Genomic DNA, 22,722 nt, shown 5'->3' on the forward strand with positions numbered 1-22,722 from the left:
CTGCTTCTGTTAATGAGGCAAACACAAACAGCACTTCTGAATGCACTATCATTATCACTGTTTCAGCAGCTTGCCCTAATGCAGCCACACAGTGGTTTCTCAAATACTGTTTATCACCTGATGCTCTTGTTGTACACTTACCAGCCAATTTACCAGTTACGTCTGGCTAGTAATGGGTTGAATCCCCTTGTGACTTCAGAGCTGACTTAAATCTTCATAGCATATATTCAGAAAGGAGCTAGAAACATTCCTCTGAGAGTTTGCTCCATACTGACATGACAGGATCACACAGTTGCTGCAGCTTTGTTAGCTGCTCATCTAAGATGAGACTCTTTTGTTCTACCCCCTCCAACAGGTGATCTACTGGATTGAGATCTTTTGACTGTGAAGGAGTACAGATAACTCATTTTCATGTTCAGTAAACTAATTTCAGATGATTTGAACTTTGTGACATGACACGTTGTCCTGCTGCAAACAGCCATTAGAAGATTGGCATTGTGGGGTCATAAAAGAACGAACATGGTCACAAACAATACTCAGGCAAGCTGTAGTATTTAAACAATGCTGAGTCCAAGAGGTCCAAAGTGTGCCAAGAAAATATCCTACACCACTAGACCATTATTAGCCTGAAGCACTGATGCAAAGCAGAATGGATTTATGTTTCATGTTGTTTATGCTAAATTCTCCTAACATTTAGTTGTCTCTGCAGAAATTCAAAACAAAACAAAAACTTCAGACCAGGCAACAATTTTACAATCTTCTCTTGTCCAGTTTTGGTGAGCCTTAGTGAACTGTAGCCTCAATTACCTGTTCTTAGCTGACAGGGGTGGTACCAGGTGTGATCTTCTACTGCTGTGTACAGGCAGAAGACCACACCTGGTGATGCAGAGATGCTCTTCTGCATACCTTGGTTGGAACAACTGGCTCTTTCAACCATTGTTGTCTCCTCAAAGCAGTCTGGCCATTCTCCTCTGACATCAACAAGGCATTTTCACCCAGAGAACTGCTGGTCACTGGATATTTTCTCTTTTTTGAAACCACTCTCTGTAAACCCTTGAGATGTTTGTGTGGGCAAATCCCAGTAGATAAACAGTTTCTGAAATACTGCGCTAAAGAAATTGCACACACATACTTTTTAATGTTTTTTGCATAATTAATGTGGTGCCAGCAAAAAGACGTATTGTTCAAAGTCACTTAAATTACTTTCATTATGGTGAATATGAATTACATTCTTAGAAAGATATATTTAATCTCGATTTTTTTTTCTTTCTTTTTCTCTTTTGAAATTTTATCTTCAATCGCAATTCCATAATTTATTATGATTGTTATTTATGTATTTTACCATTGTAGGGCAGTAGGAGAGACAGCTGAATAGTTTGTCACTACAAACAACAGTATGGGCAGTAAAATCGTGTGCATGCAAAATGTTCTGATAGTACAGTACATGAGTGAAGTGCAGCATTGAGATGATCACTAAGAATAAAAGATGAAAAAACGATGCACTGACTCCAGATCAGCTTTTTTGGTAAGTTTTTTTTTTTTAATCAAACTGCGACTGTGCAGCTTGCTTTAGTCGCGCGCTGATGACGACACGCGCAGAGGCGGTGCGGGTTTGCCACGTCGGTCTCTGTGCAACGCATTTACACTGTTGCTCTTCCAGCCCAGGGCTAACTTTTTGTGGCGTTTAGTGCTCTCACCCTGAGAAAAGGCGACCCCCCCGGTGTCGCCCTCGCCGCTGTAGCCCGTCGCCACAGCAGCTCAGTCCAGGGAATTGAAGCTGAAAGGCGGAGAAATGCTCGGTACTGCCCGGACTCGCCGCACAACTGACTGATGCATCCTCGTCCAGCTCAGCCGCCCGCATGTTGTCGATGTTTTGTGAGTAACGACGGCTTTTACACAGCTTTTAAACTGTCCACGTTTGCCACCGAGCTAAAAGCTATTGCCTGTGTCCGTTTTAGCGCTCTTTTTAAAGTGCGCTCCCAAGTTTCCGCAGTCTTAAAAAAATGACAACGCCGCCTGATGTCATGATCCAGACGAGCAGCTTTCAGTGCACGTCTTAGCAAGTCTAACACCCCCCCCCGAAGAACAAAAAAATAAAAACCCAAAACACCGTCTCACAAAATGTTGTGCAGAGTGCAACAAAAGCATTTCACAATTATAAGGAGTCGCGCTTAAAGTAAGAAACACGTTGCACTTCCACAAAATTGCTAAACACCATCCTGCAATCCCTTCATTGTAGTTCATTTCTGTACGCCTCAGTTCCCGTTTTCACTTTTGGCTTCTTTTTTTTCGAGTTGTCATCTTGCGTCCCTGCGCTCTGTTTGAGTCGCGTGTGCGTGAGTTAACGTCGGTTTCCTGTTTGTACAGTCAGCTCCAGTGCTCGATATTGATGCCGCACAGTGGCCTGTGAGCAAGCTGTTTTATCTTTTCCATCATGTTTCACAAGCTCCATCAGCATAAAGGAAATGTTGGTATACATAGAGGCTGCTGCTTATCTGGCTCTGGTTTAATTTTCGTTTAGAAGTCTGTCACTGGTTGATGAGAAACTGTGTGTGTGTGTGTGTGTGTGTGTGTGTGTGTGTGTGTGTGTGTGTGTGTGTTTTAAGTCACTGGGTAATCATAAGAATCTATATAATGAGAGTGACAAGGATTTGAGTTGTAGCTACACTTCCTGGAGGTTTGTATGTTCTGTTGTTTGCAGCCCTGCAACAAGCAAACAAGAAAATAATGGGGGGAAAGTCTCAAAAAAAAAAGTGTCTCTTTTTATTGTAGGTTATCATTATTTTAGTTTTTAGTATGCGTTTCATGTTTTACGGTATATCTATAATGATGAGTGAACAGGCTCACACATATACCCAGCCTGTTTTCTACTCATAAATGCCACCATACCTTTGACAGAAGAAGGAAAAACAAAACGCTGAAACCCTCAGAATCATATGAATGCTCTCACTGGCCGCTTCATTAGGAACACCTGTTCAACTCCTTGTCGACAGAAATATCTAATCGCTCAGATATTTAATCAAAAAATCTAAGCAGTCCATCACAGGGTGGTAACTCTGCATTTAGTTGTGTAGATATGATCGAGACGACCTGCTGAAGTTCAAACCATCAGAATGAGGAACAAAGATGATGATGAAAGTAGCATGGTTGTGCCAGACAGTTTGGTCTGAGCAATGGAGAAACTGCTAATCTACTGGGATTTTCCCTCATAACCATCTCTATGGTTTACAGAAAATGGTCAGAAGAATAGAAACTTTCTAGTGAGTGGCAGTTTTCTTGTGAAAGATGCCAAGAGTGGAGAATGGCCAAACTGCTCTGAGCTGATAGGAAGGCAACAGTAACTTAAAAAAAATAGCTTGCTCCAACCGAGATGTGCAGAAGAGCATCTCTGAACACCTCCAACCTTGAAGCAGATGGGCTATGGTGGCAGAATACCACACTAGGTGCTGTTTCTGTCAACTGAAAACAGGAAACTGATGTGTAATGGTGTGTAGGGTATTTGCTTGCTGTACTTCGGGCCTTTTAGAACCAGCTGAGTATTGTTGCTGAACTTGTGTATGCCTTTATGATCACAGTTTGGCCATCTTCTGATCACATTGAGTTCACTGTGCACAAATGATCTCCACAGTCTCCAAATCTCAGTCCAGTTGAGCATCTTTGGAACGTAGTAGAAAGGAAGATTTGCGTTATGGATGTTCAGCAGACAAATCTGCAGCAGCTATGTGATGCTGGCATGTCAGTATGGATCAAAATCTGAATCTCTCATGCACCTTGTTCAATCTGTGCCATGAAGAATTATGTCAGTTGTGAAGGCAAAGGAGTGTCCAACCCAGTGCTAGTAAGGTGTACCTAATAAAGTGACTAGTAATCACGAGATAAAACGGCAGCAAATTCTTAAAAATCTGGAACTGACTACAAATTATTTAAATTATTAAGCTGTTAAAAGTGTCTTACATTGAATTCCCCTTTTCTTTTATAGAATATACGTGATGTTATTGCACTTATTGCACTTTACTACATATAAATTGCTACTGTTGGTTAGTGTGAACGTCTCCATTAAGAATAGGTGAGTCTGAAAAGTATGATATGCGATATGACCGAAATCTCATATCCCGATATAAGAATTCTATCGTCCCGATAACAATAAAAATCACAAAAATGTAACATTTTCTGTAAATTCTGTGAATCTCGGGCAGCTCGACTTGCGTGAAGTGTTTCCAGCTGCGCGTCCTTTACCCGGAGTCGAGTGTTTTAACCGATGCATGAAACTATACATTTTTAGACATAAGTTGTAACGGCCACCGTTTTCTTTGTATTTATTACACGGCGTGCTGCGGGGAAAAGCCTGTTCTAACGTTTGAGTCTAAGGTTTATTTTTTAGCACCTGGCGGCTCTTTTTTAATTCTCATCTGTAAATAATCTGCTCTTTCACGTGATTCAGTTTATTTTGAAAAGTCTCAACAGGATCTTGAGCTTTATTGTGAAAGGTTTATGTGGAACATAATTCAAATATTTATTTAATATTTATAAAAATGAACCAGTTACAACTTTTTGTATGTGACCTGTTTACTGTTTTAAATGTGCCATAAACTGAATATCTGTAAGGCTACAACTCTTTGGTTGACATGACTTCAGAGATCTTGGAGATTTGTGGAAAACGGTTGCGAAATTGTTTTTAAAACACACACACTCGCGCACACATGCACTTTAAAAAAAACCAAAACAGACAAACAAAACAAAAAGTGACTCTTGCGTGCTCCCACTTCAGATTTTAATCCTTTAAATATGGAACCGTTTAAACTTTAAATTTAAAATAAGCTGTGTATCTGTGGACTTCTGTTTTATAAATGTGTGCTGCAGAGCATCAGCTAGCTGACCTATTACCACAGCTCATTGGGCACCTTGATAGAAAAAGCTCAGGTGTAATCAGTAACAGTCTGTGAATTAGGCCAGATATGAATAAGCACGGGGACATTTGTTTGTGTTCTCTAAAGGAGCAGAGAGCAGGTTTTGTCTGACAGGTTGTCATTTTCTGTGTATATCAGTCTCACTAAACACGTTTGCACACACCCTCAGAGGTGTGTTAGCATTTGAATTCTTTGGCATGAAGACACTTAAAAATCCCTCTGTAAACGCCTCTGGGCATTTGTTTCCCAAAATCAGCGTAAGCATGCCCAACTGCTTACGTTCAGGTTTTCTTGTCTGTGCAGTCAGAGAGCAATGACGGGTCTTTTTGCCTTGCTTAACAGGGAGTTTGACAGGAGAGTGTAGCCTCTGAAAAGATAAAGGGGATCTCTGTGTCTATTTCTATAGCCGCTTTTACATAGACTGGAGATGAAATGGGCAGCATCTCAAAATTCGAATCGAGAAACTGCCCATGAACTGAGAAAAGTCAAGCGTGCAGCTGCCAAGATGCCACTTGCCACCAGTTTGGCCATATTTCAGAGCTGCAACATCACTGGAGTGCCCAAAAGCACAAGGTGTGCAATACTCAGAGACATGGCCAAGGTAAGAAAGGCTGAAAGACGACCACCACTGAACAAGACACACAAGCTGAAACGTCAAGACTGGGCCAAGAAATATCTCAAGACTGGTTTTTCTAAGGTTTTATGGACTGATGAAATGAGAGTGAGTCTTGATGGGCCAGATGGATGGGCCCGTGGCTGGATTGGTAAAGGGCAGAGAGCTCCAGTCCGACTCAGACGCCAGCAAGGTGGAGGTGGAGTACTGGTTTGGGCTGGTATCATCAAAGATGAGCTTGTGGGGCCTTTTCGGGTTGAGGATGGAGTCAAGCTCAACTCCCAGTCCTACTGCCAGTTTCTGGAAGACACCTTCTTCAAGCAGTGGTACAGGAAGAAGTCTGCATCCTTCAAGAAAAACATGATTTTCATGCAGGACAATGCTCCATCACACGCGTCCAAGTACTCCACAGCGTGGCTGGCAAGAAAGGGTATAAAAGAAGAAAAACTAATGACATGGCCTCCTTGTTCACCTGATCTGAACCCCATTGAGAACCTGTGGTCCATCATCAAATGTGAGATTTACAAGGAGGGAAAACAGTGCACCTCTCTGAACAGTGTCTGGGAGGCTGTGGTTGCTGCTGCACGCAATGTTGATGGTGAACAGATCAAAATACTGACAGAATCCATGGATGGCAGGCTTTTGAGTGTCCTTGCAAAGAAAGGTGGCTATATTGGTCGCTGATTTGTTTTTGTTTTGTTTTTGAATGTCAGAAATGTATATTTGTGAATGTGGAGATGTTATATTGGTTTCACTGGTAAAAATAAATAATTGAAATGGGTATATATTTGTTTTTTGTTAAGTTGCCTAATAATTATGCACAGTAATAGTCACCTGCACACACAGATATCCCCCTAAAATAGCTAAAACTAAAAACTACTTCCAAAAACATTCAGCTTTGCTGTTAATGAGTTTTTTGGGTTCATTGAGAACATGGTTGTTGTTCAATAATAACATTATTCCTCAAAAATACAACTTGCCTAATAATTCTGCACTCCCTGTAAGTCTTAACCTCTGTTTTACTGTTTGGGTTTTTTTGGGGTTTTTTTTTATCATTCAATAAAAAAATTGTGAGCTCATTTGAGTGGCTATAGTTTGTGGTGGAACTTTCACTGTGTTGTAATCGAAAGTGTGTCAGATAATTTGTCTGTTCCATTTCTGTCATTGAAATAAGGTTGTGAGTTAAAAGAGCAGCTAGAAACTGTCCTCACAACATTCCAACGAAATTCTGCTTATTGTAGATAAGATGGCTCAGAGGACCTGTAAGTGTTTTATATGTGAATGAAGACAACCTTGTTTATTATCCCTCTTAGGTTTTAACAGATTATTTCAAGTATAGTTCAAATGTGATTGACATTACATAGTAGTGTGCTAGTTGTATCAAACACAGCAGCTTTGACAAGCTTGTAAACTCTTGTTGAAGTTGCCTTTCATTCTGAAAACGGTTACATACAATTAAAACGATTTAACAAAAAAAATGACAAAGCTCCGTTCTCGCTGAGTAGAGGGCTTTGGGTTTTTGTCAGTTCAGTTTGAATGGTGTGCTGCGGGTTTTTCATAATCTGTCTTGTCTTATGAAACGTTGTCTTCTTTTCTGGTTTGGTTCACAGTGGCCTGGCAGTACATGGTGGCTCACTGAGGAGGAAGGGGGAAGTCCCAGTGGCTTTTGGTTGGTGGGCTCTGCCCTTGGTTGCCACAGTAATAGGCGACCATGCCAGGGGGTCGCAGGGGTCCCAGCAGACAGCAGCTAAGTCGCTCCGCTCTGCCGTCCCTGCAGACTCTGGTCGGAGGAAACGTCGGGAATGGTACAGGCCTCAGGAACAGGTATGTACACAGAGAGCCTCTCAGTGCTGTCAAGATGCAGTAATAAAGAGGTTTTGATTCATTAATGCATTTAAAGCAGGAATGGACTGATTGAGAAATTCTGAGCCAATTCACAATATAGAACTTCTTTTTTCTTGTATTATGTCAACTTTCTGTGTGAGGTGAAAGTCAGAAATCTTGATGATACATGATTCATGTGTCATCAAGATTTCTGAATCATTTTCATCTAAATGAGACATTTACTATGAATCATCACACTCTTTTAACCTGTGATGCACATGAACATTGGCCACTGACAGCTTCTTTACAAGACCACTAAAGAATAATTTTGAAGGTCAAATTTCGATTCAGAAATTCACTGCAACTGTTATTTTTGTATGTTTGCTATTATTGTGCTTTGAGCAAAACATTTGTTGTAATGTAGACAAACCAACGATCAACTTATAGGATCTTGGATTGTTGCCCCCCGACTAGGGATGGGTATTGATAAGATTTTCACGGTTCCGATTCCATTTATGATTCTGTTTAACGATTCGATTCTTTATCGATTCTTTTTAAAAAGGAGAACACTAAGGTCGATTAGCTTAGCGCTTTGTTTTATATCTTCTCTTTGAACAAGATAGAAATTTAGGAGTAACATGGCCTTACAAACCCAACAGTGAGATCTTAAGAGATCCACAGCCTACTGCTCTTCAATGGAGCGTCACAGGGTCCCCAGGAAAAAAAATTGTAAATGTAAAATAATAAAATAAATATTCTTCTGTAGCAATAACAAAGTATAACATAAATTATTTGTAGCAATTATACAAGAATATCCAGTAATGTCCCTGCCTACGATTAAACACATTCACTTACCAAAAATCGGGGCATCTACTGTGGCAAATGGGTGCAAGCCTTTTACCACAAACTTAGTCACTGCTCGGTGACATTCGTCTATCCTGGCCTGAAAGGAGACGCTACCGGTAGACTGCAGCGACAACTGCCAGCATCTGAGCCAGCCAGACTCTGTCTCTCTCATCATGGTCACCTAAATGCACAGTAATGGCAGGTTTTGTAATAAGGCAGATCGCGCTAACATAATATGCACTGTTAGTTTACCTGCCGCATTAACGGGAGAGGACGTGCAAACGTTACCGCTGCTGCTGGGTTGAGATTCACGAGTCCGGAGCGGAATTAAAAACACGACATTCATTTAAAGTTATCGTGTGTTTTGTGAGCAAATGCTTTTGCATATTCGTCGTGTTTCCTCCCTTAAATGAAATCTCTACTTTTGAAGTATTGCAAGTTGTCCTGTTGTCATCCGTTCTCGTAAAGTATAACCAAACTTTTGAGCGTTTGAGCCGCTTAGGCGCCGTGGTTCCTGCCAGGTAAATGACGCTCCGCAACGTGGTGACGTCATTCGGGGCGACTGGAATCGATAAGGGAATCGTTTGCAAAAATGGCAAACAATTCCAAAAAACAACCACTTGTTGCCAGGGTGTTGTAGACTAGTCTCCACATCCCACTTTGTTTGCATACACACCTTGCAGTAGGTGTCACATTTTTAATCACACACCCAGATGTGTTTGAGTATTTATATTTCTCTCTCTCTCCTTGTGTTGCGTGCTTTCTTTTTTCTCTTTTTCCCTCCAGGAGCAGTAACACGCTGGGTCTATCTGCTCCACCCATCTCAGCCCTCATTACTCCGGAGCCAGTGCGTCACTCGAGGATCCCCGAGCTGCCATTGGACAGCAGTCTGCTGTTTGAGTTCCTGCTTTTTCTCTATTTGCTGGTGGCCTTGTTTGTCCAGTACATAAACATCTACAGGACAGTGTGGTGGTACCCATACAGCCACCCTGCTGCCTCTACCTCACTCGTAAGAACACATAACACACTCTTTTCCCACCAGTTCCCTCAGTAGTCCTAAAAAATAGGTCATCATTTCAGTTTTCTGTTATCACAGTTTTAAAACTATAAGTAAAACTGCATCAATATGTTGCTGTCTTTCCCCAACTCATAACATGCGACTTTCTTATTAAGAGGTTTAATTTAATAAGCAACAATTTCTCTGTGGAGAAACAAACCCCTATCTTTTTATCTTCCCACAACAGAACTTTCATTTAATGGACTACCACCTGGCTATCTTCATCACAGTAATGCTGGCCAGGAGGCTCGTTTGGACAATTGTTTCTGAGGTAAACACAGATTCGATCTCTGTAAGCAGTCAGCAAGCACACTGTAGGGACCTGATCCCTCATGATGTCAGTGTGGCTGCCGTGCTCTCTCTCATAACGGCGTGTTGTTCTGCTTCTGTCTCGCCCAGGTGTCTCAGTGCAGCGGGGGGTCTCTGCTGCGCTACGTGCTTCTAATCGCAGCTCGACTCAGCCTGCTGACCCTGTGCGGCTGGGTGCTGTGCTGGACGCTGGTCAACCTCTACAAGGAAAACTCTGTTCTTAACCTCCTCTTCCTGGGATATCCGTGAGTGTTTGGTCCACTTCACTCTCTAAAGGCCAGTCTACCACTGAATAATTTGTCTCAAAGCAAAGTATTTCTAAGTGTTTTGAATTATCTGGAGTGAAGCAGTCAAAGTCTGCTATCAGAGGCGCAATGCATGCAAATTGTAAAAAATGGGGATAATTTTTATATTTGGAATAAGAGTCAGTAGCTTTATAAGAAATAACAGAAACTGGGCTGTGCAGCTCCTGAATGAAGTATTGTAAAAAATGTGCACAGGTTGTGTGGTGATCTGATAAGCGCTTTATCTGAAGTGCTTCCCACAAATGGTTGCCACAACTGTCAAATGAACCTCTGTCAGCAGGACTTAAATTGTCTTTTTTTCCTGCTTGCTTTGGCATCAAATTCTAAAAGACATTTTTCTGATTGGACTGTGTAAAAGTAAAAACCTTGCTCGCATACACGGTTTGTGGCTGCAGCAGTGGGAAAAAATCCTAAACTTAAAAGCATTGGAAAAGGAATAATTTGGCTACTATACATTTTCTAGCCATTAACCAGATATTTTTTAAAGGAAATGGTTCAGATAGCTGTAAGTTTATGTAGACATTGTATTTACCATCTCATCCTCATCTGAAGGTAAAAAAAATGCTTTTGTGTCATTTATTTATTTTTCATCCCCAGATTCGGTGTTTATGTCCCACTCTGCTGTTTCCATCAAGAGGGAGGGAAAAGCCAGGTGGCACCAGCCGATTGTGATTACACAGCTGACCACCAGCAGACCGACCTAACAGAAACCCCCTTCTTCCGACCACGCGACTTCCTCTTCCTATTACGAGAGAACCTCAGAGAGCAGTTTTCCAGCCCCCCACACACGCCCACACACACCTGCCCGCCACCCACACACTCTCACACACCAGAGCTGATTCGAGCAGAGGTGGAGGAGCTGAAGAGCGACTTCAACCGGCGAATCAAGGAAGTGCTTTTCAACTCACTCTTCAGCGCTTACTACGTAGCCTTTCTGCCCCTCTGCTTCGTTGAGGTGGGTGTTTCACTTGCGTCTCTTTCTCTGTCATAAATTCCCGACCTTTCGCGTTGCGTAGGGTTGCTTCTGGTTTCTTACTCGTTCTTCTTACTCCTACAGAGCACCCAGTACTATGACATGCGGTGGTCATGTGAGCATCTCATCATGGTGTGGATCAATGCATTCGTGATGCTGATGAGCCAGCTGCTGCCCCCCAGTTACTGCGACCTGCTTCATCGCTCGGCGGCTCACCTCGGCCGCTGGCAGAAGCTGGAGCACGGCTCATACAGTAACGCACCTCAACACATGTGAGTGGCCCAGTGTGCGCACACTCTGGTGTACTTAGACAAGTTTAGAAATGTCTATTTAATAGGTTATGTATAACTGTGGTGTTAATGTTTTGCAGGTGGTCAGAAAGCACCATTTGGCCTCAGGGGGTGTTAGTACGACATAGTCGAAGTCTGTATAAGGCGGTCGGTCCCTATAATGTGGCTCTCCCCTCTGATGTTTCCCATGCAAGATTTTATGTGAGTACCTGTGAATTTCCCATATTAACTACACTGATGTTCACCATTTTTCAGTTTATAGTTTTGGTCCTTATTCCCTTCTGATCTCTAATAAAATGTTTTTCAAATGTGTTCAGAAATGAGGAAAAAACAAACAAAAAACATCAGCTGTGGTGGAACTGCCTTCCTTATTATGTAGTCACTGCTCTGTGCTGTTCAGCAGTGTCCCTCTTGCAGCAGTATTTGATTACTTGCAAGCATTAGAAGAGTACAAGCTTATCGCCACTGAAGGCAGGTTTAGGTACAGACACACCCAAGCCTATTCATGATTCCTGGGAAACCTCCTCCCTCCAACTCAGGCGTGTTTACGTTTGATTATGAAAATTCAGTTGCAGAGTGTCACCAAGAGGTGGCGCTTTCCTCACAAAAACTTTGACTTGTGTTGATTTCTTGTACAAAACTTCATGTTATAGATCAAAGAGAAGATCTGAAATTGGTTCAACTCTAATTTTTCAGTTATTGTTTGCTTGGTGATTATTTTTTGCAGTCTTCTGTTTGATCTGTGATTATGATCAACATTCAGCAGGTTAGTCTAGTGTTAACTCGGTCAATGTCTTTTAGGAGAAACTGGTATGTATAACGTTTTCAGCTCCAGTGAATTCAAGCACTTTATTTACATGTTGCCAAGGTAAATTACCGTGTTGGAGCTATTTTCTGTGTATTTGTGTGAGCGTGAACGGACCTTAATTCTGATCAGCTGATTGGGCTTTGTGTTTTTGTGTGGGCAGTGATGATGTGTTTGGAAATAAGAGTACTCATAAACTAAGCACAACCTCATGCTGCCTTTATTGAAACGGGACATTAGAGCTTTACCAATTAAAATGAGATTTTTACTACTTGTTTCTGCCGAGTGGACGAAATTAGAATTGTGTTTGTTTTTGCTGTTGAAACCAACAATTTCTCCTGAGGAGATGCCGTGTTCTCACAATTGTCCTGAATTTAAGAGCGATATTCTAAAAACTGTTTGTTTAATACAGTAGACCTGAATAAATTATAATGACAAACTCTTTTAGTCAATCCATCAGGTAGAAATGACTTGTGCCACATTTTAAGTTGCATAAAACAAACAATAGAGACGGTATTACATGTATTTTTATTTTTGGGGGTTTTAACAGACTTTTGCACTTAGTTGAAAAAAAAAAAAAAAGATCATTAACACAAAATACTGGATTCAAGGACAAAACAGGACGGGAAAACCGGAAAGCAGCAATCTCTCCTCTTTGAAGTCGTCCCACTGTTCCAGAAAATACAAATCACTGCTTTGGAGAAAATCATAAGATGTTATATAAGAGGCCCATATAGCGTGTTGGGATCATGGTATGAATCAGGGGTCAGCAACCTTTAACACCCAAAGAGCCATTTGGACCCGGTTTCCACGCAAAAGAAAACACTGGGAGCCGCAAATACTTTTTGACATCTAAAATGAAGATAACACCGTATATATTGTTTTTTTACCTTTATGCTTTGTGTGAACAACTAAAGTGTGTTGCTTATGAAATCCATGAAGTGCTTCAGAGAAAATTACATCCTATTTATGTAATTAACACATTTTGAACTTTTACAGAAATATAACAAAAGGAAAACTGAACTAAAATGATCCAGCAAAGACGATATATCTGTTGTGAGCCACCACCCTTATATATAAGGGTGGTGGCTCACAACAGATATATCGTCTTTGGGCTTTTCGAGGCTTGACCTGACTTTTAAAAAATAATTGGCAAAAAATGCACCATGCTGCTAAAAAAATGAAAAATAGATATTTGCAAAATTCTGATTAAATATGTATTTTACCTGGTTAATGTGTGTAGCAGGGCGTGGTCTGCAGCGCCGCTGCAGGGGAGGCGGAAGCACCGGAGTGGCACCCGCAATCACGCCTCGCCGTCTTTACATCTGTGCTGTTGTGTTTGGTGTGTGTCGGGCTGTGAGCTGAAAAGCTACAGCCGGCTGTAAGCGTCAGCAACCGTGTGTGAAAAGTGGTCAATAAAGAGATGCTGAAAAGCATGTTCATGCAAACATCGTCGGGTGTGCCCTGACTTCTGGTCCCGAACCTCTGTGCACAGTGTCTGCAAATCGGGGCTTTCATCTTTACGCAGGACTGTAAGCTGTCATCTGTGAGGCGCGAGCGGTGTTTGTTTTTAACATAGTCCACGGTGGAGAACAGCTGCTGACATAATGTGGATCCGAAGATCCATAATTGGCCTACCTGGGGTTGAAAGTCTCGAAAAATGCATGCCGTTTTGGCGGGTACACCGGCTTCCGCGAGTGTGACGCTTATTTTGAGCGATGAAAAAATAATAGAATGTAATTTTATTATTTTATTTCAATATCACAATAATCTTCGAATTTAGAACTTAAGTTAAAAAAGAACTAACATAAATAAAATACACTTCAGCTAAATACTTCTAATTTATTTTCCCAAACCACGCGGAGCCGCAGTATAAGGACTAAAGAGCCGCAGGTTACAGAGCCCTGGTATGAATGTTTGGGCTGGGGTTTGAAAATCAAGCTGTTTGAATGGTTCAGACAGAAGGGTCCACAGTAACACTAATGATGGTTTGGGCTCTTACCTGTCAGCAAAAACAAGATTTGACATCACTGCTGCGTCCATCATGTAGCTCTTCACTGAGTCTGCACCCCAGATGTTTAGAACAGAGCTCCACGTGGCCCATGTCTAAACACAAACTACTGCAACAAGTGAATAAAGTGAGTAAAGTACGAGTTTCCTCAGAGGCTAATGCACTGTGTTCAGACTGCCGGTACAGAAGCGCTGATGTCTGGCACTTCTCACTCAGTGATAGAGTTGAGCTAGCATCTTTACTTCTCGCTGACTCTGAAGCCGAGCTTCAAAAAATCATCAGCCTGTGGTCAAGCACAGCGGCAAAATTTGTGTGGCTGCTCAACCACAGATATTGTCTTTAAACAGATATTGGAGAAGAAAAACATGTAGTAAGATGTGATCTTTAATGGGATTCCCTGAAACAGCTGGATTCACACATCGGTGAAGTGATTAGGAAGCTGCTCAGCGGCTGGTTGTGCCCAACATTTCTGAGTATTTATTTACCGCCGCCCCCTCTGAGTGTCCTGGCTGTCTCCCACAGTCCACAGCAGGTCAAGTTGTCTGCCACACTAACCTGCTAAGTGTCCATACATGTGTACTCTATTCAGTCTTTTTTGTTTTGTTTTGTTTTTGCTTTCCCACCCCACAAAGCTATAGCCAATCCTGGGCACTTTGACAGAAACCCACACTCTCTCACATTCACATAAGCAGCCAGTTTAAATTTAACAGTTAACCTTCCTGTCTTTGGAGTGTGGGAGGAAACCTGTGCAGGCACGGTGTTAACAGGGGAACTCCAACCAGAAAGGCTCCAGTCCATCAGCAGGTTTCCAGAACTTTCTTGCTGTGAGGCAGCAGCGCTAACCACTGCACATATTGAATTTTTTATTTTATTTTATTTTTTTAATCTATGACACTCTGTCATTTTTTCCCCCCGTTCTTTGTGTCTGTTTGGCTTCCAGTTCCTGTTCCACAAGCCGCTGCGGATCTTGAACCTGCTGATCTGGATCGAGTCCAGCGTGGTTTTGTACCAGTTATACTCTCTGCTGCGCTCTGAGCGCTGGAACCACACATTGTCTCTGGGCCTTATTCTCTTCTGCAACTACTATGTCCTCTTCAAACTACTCCGAGACCGCATCGTGCTGGGCAAAGCCTATTCCTACCCTCTGTCCTCCAACAGTTTGGGGCTCAAGTCACAGTAAAGACTACACGGCGAGACCTCTCCTACAAACTCTGGACGCGGAGGCGAGACAGATGGAGGCCTGATGGATGTGGAAGGCGCTTGGAGATTAAGGGACAGACTTTGAACTCATAATTGTGTTTTGATACGGTTCAATTTTTAATGCAGTGTTTATATATAGACCTATTTAAAAGAATATTTTTATTTTGTATACTATTTCGAGTTACACCGGGCATTACCACGCTCATGTCATTAGCATGTTGTGTTATGTTGTTGCTAGGTGACAGGGAAGTCAGGGAATGCCAGGAAGTGACTTTTCACCAAAGATATTTTAAGTGCAGGCGGCCAATGACGGCGCAGACTTTGCCTTTGACAGTCTGTTAAAACAGGCGTTCGATTCAGAGCAGAGGGAGGTTTCATGCTTGGGTCCTGATTGTCCTTTATTCTGCTTCAGTCTTAAATCTGGAACCAGTCGTTTCTGGGGGCATCAGCACGATTCCTTCATTTCAGTATTGGTGCAGCTCTTCGTCTCTAAAAGGAATAATTTGGGATTTTTGGGAAATGTGCTTATTGTCTTTTGATCAAAGTTAGACACTCAATCTGTTAACATTAGCAAATGCAAGAAAAATGGCTAGTCTGACAAATGTTTACCGTACCTTTTCATACCTGGGAGTCAAATCCTGCTGTTCTGCTACAAGTCTCTGCCATCACAAAGATGCACATTAGTAGACTGCTTGTGTTTTGTCCTCCCCCTTTTGTTTTTATTTACTTGGGGATTGGCCATTTTTCATGATTTGGGTTAAATGTCCCTTTGCAAAGTTAGCTCTCTAAAGAAAAGCAACACTTAAAGGTTCCTAGTGTGTTTAAATTTAAACACCAAGGGCTCCTGTACAGGCGTCCGTGTTAGATATATCACTGTTTCCACTGCTGCAACCTCTGTAGTGACCCTAAAGGACTCTTTTTGTTTATATCTCTGAGATGGCTTTAACATAATGGCAGAATCTGATTCCCTGTGTGTGAAACCTTTTTTTTAATTTTTTTTATATTTATTTATTTAATTGAAACAAAAGTCAAAGGGTAAAAATAAATCTGTCCAGTCGGTACATGTGAAACATGTTCATATTAATGAGCTTTAGGGGGTCATTGTAGGTAATTTTAGTGATTTTTGGTTTGTGCAGGATTGGCTGTTCCACTGTATAAATACTTAAACCTACGCTAAAAAGTCAGCTGAAGCTACTATCGAGGCAAGAGTGTGATATGAATCTTATTATCTAAATGTAAAAGGATGAGAACATTTCCTAAGAGTAAGTATTCCTTTAAGCAAAGTCTCAGTCTGTTATTTTTTTACTCAAAGTCCAATAAACTGTTCATGCAAACTGACTCGAGAGCAGTCTGGAAGAAAAACACAGTTGGTACTCCAATCCGCGGCCTCCGCAGACAATGCCGTGTTCTTCTCATTCAGCTTCTAACCACGTTTTCACAGTTAGTATCTGCTTGCTTCGTATCACTGGCTAACTGGAGGGTGGAGTAACAGCACCAGTCTCGCAACAACCTCACAAGCGTCAGACAAAATCTTTTGTCTGGCATCGTTAAACTCACTGCGCACTCATGAAAGTCCAAGTACAGTACTTAAAGTGAGAAAGGCTGCTGCTGTGAGAGGGTGATGCCTGAGCACACTTTCACACACTGAAATCTGGCTACAATACACCATGTTACTTAATGTTCATCCAGTCACTTGAATGTTTCAAGTATGATGGGATATAGGACTGTATCACATCAGGTCTGTGTCTGTTGTGGACTGGAACATCCTTCATCCTCACCCTTGACCCACTGCAAATAAGTCACTGTCACCATGCTCTCATTTAGGTTTGAACGCAGAGGGTGTTTAATAGTGACACTTCAGTGGGGACTGAATGCGTAATCGCAGGGTGTGGAAAGACAGCCACTTCATGTATTCTCAGTTACCGGAATGGTGTTACAAACAGGTTGCCTTGTTGCATTGTTGTTGCCTTTCTGTGTAGCTACACTTTGCGATCATCACCTTACCCGTCAGTAGTTTTGCCTTTATGTTCCTCCACCTCTCCATCACCAGCGTCCGTCTGCAGCCAGTGCGTAACTTCAGGCAGTATTAAACTTTAGTTTGACAAAGTGGATTTTTTTTCCCCACATTGCTACCTTTGAGATGAACCAGTGTACATGTGGAGCACACAGGTTTGACAGATCCTCTAATTCACATGTCATACATGTTCTAGTTTGTCTGCAAACGTCTCTCCTTTCTTTGGTGCTTATACTTTGTGGTCACTTTACACTTGAATGTAGCAAAGTCTTGCAGCTGAATTGTGCTGTTGATGTGAATCGGTATTTTTTTTTTTTTTTTTATTTCTTTCTCCGTGCTGTTGCCTTCAGTTGAGCGCCATTGCTGAAATGAGTTTTGAATGGCTCTCATCTTTTAATTTGCCCAGGGCAATTCTGAAATGACACAATTTAACTCTAACTCCCGCTTCTGTGGAGAGTCTGCTTTGAATAAAAGCTGAAGAATTGAGATATGAATAGATTCTAAATTTATTACTGCTCTACCCTCTCGATTTTAGTCAACTTGTTGCTCATTTACTTCAAATGGTTTTAAAAAAACATGACATATCCACGTTTCCACATTCAGAGTCAGTGATGAACCCGTTGAGTATGTCAGTGCTGGAGAAGTCAAAGGAGCTGGTCCTCATATTTCGGCTTTTTACAGTGTTCAGGTTCCCCACAGCATTTCTGATTTTTTTTTTTTTTTTTTTTTTTTTTTTTTTTTTTTTGAAATTGGAAATAAAAACTTGTCGAACCAACGTTGTGTTTGTTTTAATTTGTCTTGTGAGCAGACTGGGAAAAAAATAGAAGACACTTGCCTTATTTCAAAGCATATATTTCATTAAATCTGACAGATTTCTGGTTTCTTCAGAAACGTCACAAATAAGTAAAAAGTGCTTATGTAGGCCTAAACTAACTTGGGATGCCATCATGTTCATGTGGACACCTGCAGTGTTCTTATGTGGCCAGCAGATGGCGCTTGGCAATAAACAACACTCCACAAACTGCTTCATTTACCAAGTAATCTGCAGACTTGCAAAAGTCCTGAAATATCAACACCTGCAAAACGCTTCCACCCCGCCTCCCACTGTAAATAAAGCATGCTATGCTTGTAGATAACTACTGTTTCCACTGAGAGGTTTGGAAGGAAACAGTTGGCAACTTTGGTAGCTGACTTGTACATTCATTCACAAATATAAATTTCAGTAGAGAAAACAGTGCAATCTTTAGTATTAGCTCAGTTAAAATGCTGCAGTGTCTAGATAAACAGTTTCTCTGGTCCCACCCCATCAGTCCATGTTTCAGATTAAATGAGTCCAAATAAAACTTGGTTATCCTGATAAATGTTCTAAAAGGGAGAAAAATACTTTCTTGATATCAAAAACTAAGCAAAGGCACAAATTAAAGTGGCCCATTTGTCATGTCATTACTGGATCTGAGTCTCGTCTGCGTGTAGATATTGGCATATTTATGTTAACATATCAGTGCTGTGGGCAGTGGGGTTGAAAAGTGTGGCTCCTGTTATGCCAAAGGGATTTGTGGCTGTGGTTTTACACCCCTTGTGTGGTCCTCATGTTTTTGTTTTCACCCCTCCCTACAGTCCATGAAGTTTCCTTTTATCCAGTAGCAGATCTGAGCATATTTCAGAGGCGTGATTCTCACTGCTACATTAAATTCCTGGGACGCACCTTGTCGCTCCACCCACTGATGCCCGGAAAACACACCTATCACCTTTCGCTCCCAGCGTCGACCAGCCCACATCCGCGCGTAGACTCCCGAGCCGCTAGCCCCGGGTTGAGCGTCGCAGTGCTGGTACAACAGGTCTGAAGTCTCCTCGCCGGCACGACAGAACCGATACACCAGCTGTCCTGGCCGGTCGTTATCGAATCCTGAGAAGTGGACTCGGCGACCAGGCAGTCCCTGAGCGGGGGGGCTGACTCCCAGCTTCATGTGGCGCCGTTTGTGGGGTTTCTTGAGTTCAAGCAAAGCATAGTCATAGTCCATTCCTATGTCATTAGCATTCCCTTTTATCCAGCCTTTGGGAACATGGGTGCGCTTGGCTCTGATCCACTGGAACTTCATTATGTCACTGGTAGGTGGTGCGTAGGGACTCGGACCTCCTTCAACATGGTTGGTGAAGTTGGAGAGAAGGTGGAAGGAAGACTGTTGTGTGTCTCGTTGCTTAGGTTTTAAAAAGCCAACCCGGAGCCTCTGAGCTCCTTTCACATAGTTTTTACCATCGTGAACACAATGAGCAGCTGTGAGAACATGACGGTCTCCCACCAGTGTACCAGAACACCCAGTGGACAGTTTGACAGCCACTGAGAATGGATATTTAAGCAAGAAGTCCTGCCCAGCAATGCTAAATCGCCCATCGTGGCCAAAGATCTGGCGCTTTCTTCTGACATGTGACCTCTCAGCCTTGCCTGAGGACCCAGTTAAGTAGGCTGGAGTCGTGTTAGAGTTGGGGTTGTAGCCATAGATCCTAATGGCAGTCTCAGTGAGCCGACCATTAGAGTGGAGAGTCTCATATGCCAGGAGACTCCGCAGGTCCCAGTAGCTTGGATGAGGGGCCTTCTTGTGGCATTCGGGGTCACAGGTTGAGGTGACGTCCAAGCGGGCCTGAGACAGAAAATGAGGGGCCGGCCGAGCCTCCGTGTGCTGGGGGATGACCACAGGGATACGCTGGAGGACCCACTGAGGGTGAGAGGAGGAGGAGGAGGATGATGAGGAAAACGGGAAAACAGGTAGAAGAAAAAGGAGAACGAGGAGGCCGGTCAACCTGCGGAGAAGAGGCAGGAGAGGTGAGTGAACAGCAGCACTGAAAAGATCAAATTTATCATACCGTGACCGGACGTTCGGACCCCTCAGCAAACATAACTAAAAAACAACATCTAGAATGCATTTCAGATTACATCACTACAGCCGGGAGAGTTTCTTTTTTTTCAACTTGAAGAATTTTTAACTTCACTGAAATCTGGCAGCCACAATCTTCCACTTTAAAAAATGCAGCCGATACCACGAACAAGGGCAAAGATCAGGCGTACTATGCTCGGATGGAAAATTCCCAAAGTGGCCTGAGGGATTGGCTTAAGCCTGCCAGAGTGGTGGAATAACAATAACAGTGTTACTGCACTAAATACAAGCTCTGTTACTTGTAAATAGGTTAGGGTGACAAAAGCCTTAATTTTGTATTTTAAACACGCTCAGACTTTTCTCTGCCCCCCGTCAGATCAACTACTTGATACACTGCTGTCAGGAACGGTAATAGGAAAAAAAATTCCATATCTGACTCTTGGATTAAAAAAAATCGTATTTTTTTAACTCATAAAATCAGAAGGCTAAATATCTATTTTCAGCACTGGTTTTCTAATTGCCGGCGGTAATTCTTCTTTACAGGTTTATTTCGTTATTTTACAACCTCGCCCTAAGGAGATTTTTCACGGTTCACACCCAGCCCCCCCTACCCTCCTATAAACTGGGTGAAACCTGCCATAGAGGTTGCTTACCGGGGGAGCTCCGCCCGGGAGCGAGGCATTGTCAGGAGTCTCTGCAGGTGAGCTGTTGGCTGAACACCGACAGAGGGGCAAAACGCCTCAAACTAGAGCAGACTGCGCCCTCGATGGAAGCTGTGAAGCGGTGAAGAACTCCTGCTGCGAAAGCAAACCAGCTCTTCTCTCAGCTCTTCACTCAGGGACTGCAGACCTCAGCTGCTGAGCCGTGAATCCAAAAAGGAGTCGACAGCGGACGCGTTGAATCATCGCTGCTGCTGATGCTATAGGAGGAGGGGCAGGTCTCCTGCCTGCCTGTCTGGAGTCAAGCAGTCACATCCGATGCGGATGGAGTGTAACCACCCGGTCACGTGACTTTTTCTATCACAGGTGCTGGTTACCGTTACGAACTTTCTGCTGCGCGTATAATCAAATCCAAAAAAGCGTGTGTGCTGTATTTTTGTATCACACGCCGTTTCTGCATCTGGATTCAATATAATCAATAGTTCGATTTTATTCTGTAGAATTTCTGGCAGCGATGATCAAACAGAGAAAAAGACAGACAGTCTGTGACACAATGACATTTTCAGAAAGAAACCCACCAACATGAAACACGCACGTGCTCCGAAAGAGAAAATCGTGGACCCTTTAAAACAAGATGCAAAGAATTAGCAATTAAAATGTTTCTGATCAATAACTGCTTATGAGGAAAACTATCTGGCAAATAAGTGCAATGCTGTTGAAATGATAAAGATCTCAAAATGCAAACTGCTGCTGAAGATGGTCTGCTAAAGAGACTGTAGAGTTTTGCCTACTTCAGCAGGTGTGCAGTTGAGATCACCTCAAGAGTTTGAACTTTAATCACACTAAAGATTTTTTTTTATTACACTTTATTACACATTTTATTAAAAATGAATCTATCTATTCCCCTCATTCACTTATATTTTTTTGCTTTTGGTGTTGAGACCATCTGTCGTGCAACATCTATCGTGGTGCCTACAGAGTAATGTCTGATATCTAAATGTAAATTCATGTGCATGGTTGCAATTCTATCACGTCGGTAAAATCTGGCCACAGGCAAACTCACTACACTTAGGTTTATAATTTGCTGAACAAAGACACCGTTTCTTTTTTTAGTTTTGATGCAGACGTTGATTCAAAGTACTGAATTTAGAGCTTTTCGCTGTCATTTTAAATTTGAGCTCCAAAGTGATGAGTGAGGCCAAAATAAATCTGTAAGATAGCAGAAACTTTAGGAGTGGCTGGATCAACAATCTGGTGCATTGTTAAAAAGAAGGAATGCGCTGACCAGCTCAGCAACACCAAAAATGCCTGAAAAGACACAGAAGACATCTGAAGTGCATCATGATAGAATTACTTCCTTGGCTAAGAAAAGCAACTTCAAAACATCTAACAAAGCCAAGAGCACTCTGTGGGAGGAAGGTGTGATTGTGAAGGTGAAGAGATGCCTTTATGAGTGGAAATGTGCAAAACCATTTAGAGTTTACCAGAAAGCGTCTAAAAGAGCCAGTGCAGTTCTGGAAAAGAAAAATAAACTTCCCCACAGATGAAACCAAGATGAAACTATCACATTACCTGTCAAACATGTGGAGGTAATTTCACAGCTGCCAGTGGACGTGAGTCAGTGGTTAATGATGATGTGGCCGCTGCTTCAACCAGCAGATTGAATTGTGTGATGCAGTTGTTTAATCTCTGCTCTGATTCAGCCACATGATGAAAACCTGATCACAGTGAAAATGGATAATGAACCAAATATATACCACAAAAGCAACCCAAGAGTTTCTTAAGGGGAAGAAATGATATTCTTCTCTTATTGACTGAAAATTACTTTCATCCAACTATCAAAAAATCCCACATTTTAAATGATGTTACATTAGCTCATTAATTGAACCTCTAAAAAAGTATAAATGTATAAAAATGGCTTTAATTTTTAAACACTTAATGCAAAAGATTTGTGAAATCTCTTAAAATCAAAACTGAAAGCCTGCACTTTCAATAAAAACACATTGATTGTTTGGTTTAAAAGCAATCTGGGTGAT

At 42.1% G+C, this 22,722-nt stretch overlaps 2 protein-coding genes across 2 annotated transcripts; one reads left to right on the forward strand and one right to left on the reverse strand.

Annotated features, from left to right (window-relative positions):
• The first annotated feature begins 1,584 nt into the window (after positions 1 to 1,584).
• On the forward strand, positions 1,585 to 16,478 carry tmem39a (transmembrane protein 39A). The gene is made up of 9 exons (XM_026164516.1): positions 1,585 to 1,875; positions 7,131 to 7,344; positions 8,977 to 9,199; positions 9,435 to 9,518; positions 9,647 to 9,801; positions 10,459 to 10,816; positions 10,919 to 11,106; positions 11,205 to 11,325; positions 14,881 to 16,478. The coding sequence occupies exons 2-9, from the start codon at positions 7,232 to 7,234 to the stop codon at positions 15,118 to 15,120; spliced, it is 1,482 nt and encodes a 493-aa protein (XP_026020301.1). The 5' UTR covers positions 1,585 to 1,875; positions 7,131 to 7,231; the 3' UTR covers positions 15,121 to 16,478.
• A 1,512-nt stretch (positions 16,479 to 17,990) lies between these two features.
• Positions 17,991 to 21,545, reverse strand: LOC113020497 (serine protease 23). The gene is made up of 2 exons (XM_026164530.1): positions 20,681 to 21,545; positions 17,991 to 19,953 (listed from the first exon to the last, which is right to left on the reverse strand). The coding sequence occupies exons 1-2, from the start codon at positions 20,707 to 20,709 to the stop codon at positions 18,756 to 18,758; spliced, it is 1,227 nt and encodes a 408-aa protein (XP_026020315.1). The 5' UTR covers positions 20,710 to 21,545; the 3' UTR covers positions 17,991 to 18,755.
• Positions 21,546 to 22,722: the final 1,177 nt, after the last annotated feature.

This window comes from Astatotilapia calliptera, chromosome 1 (genome assembly GCF_900246225.1).
Source record: "Astatotilapia calliptera chromosome 1, fAstCal1.2, whole genome shotgun sequence".
Classification (NCBI taxonomy): Eukaryota; Metazoa; Chordata; class Actinopteri; order Cichliformes; family Cichlidae; genus Astatotilapia; species Astatotilapia calliptera.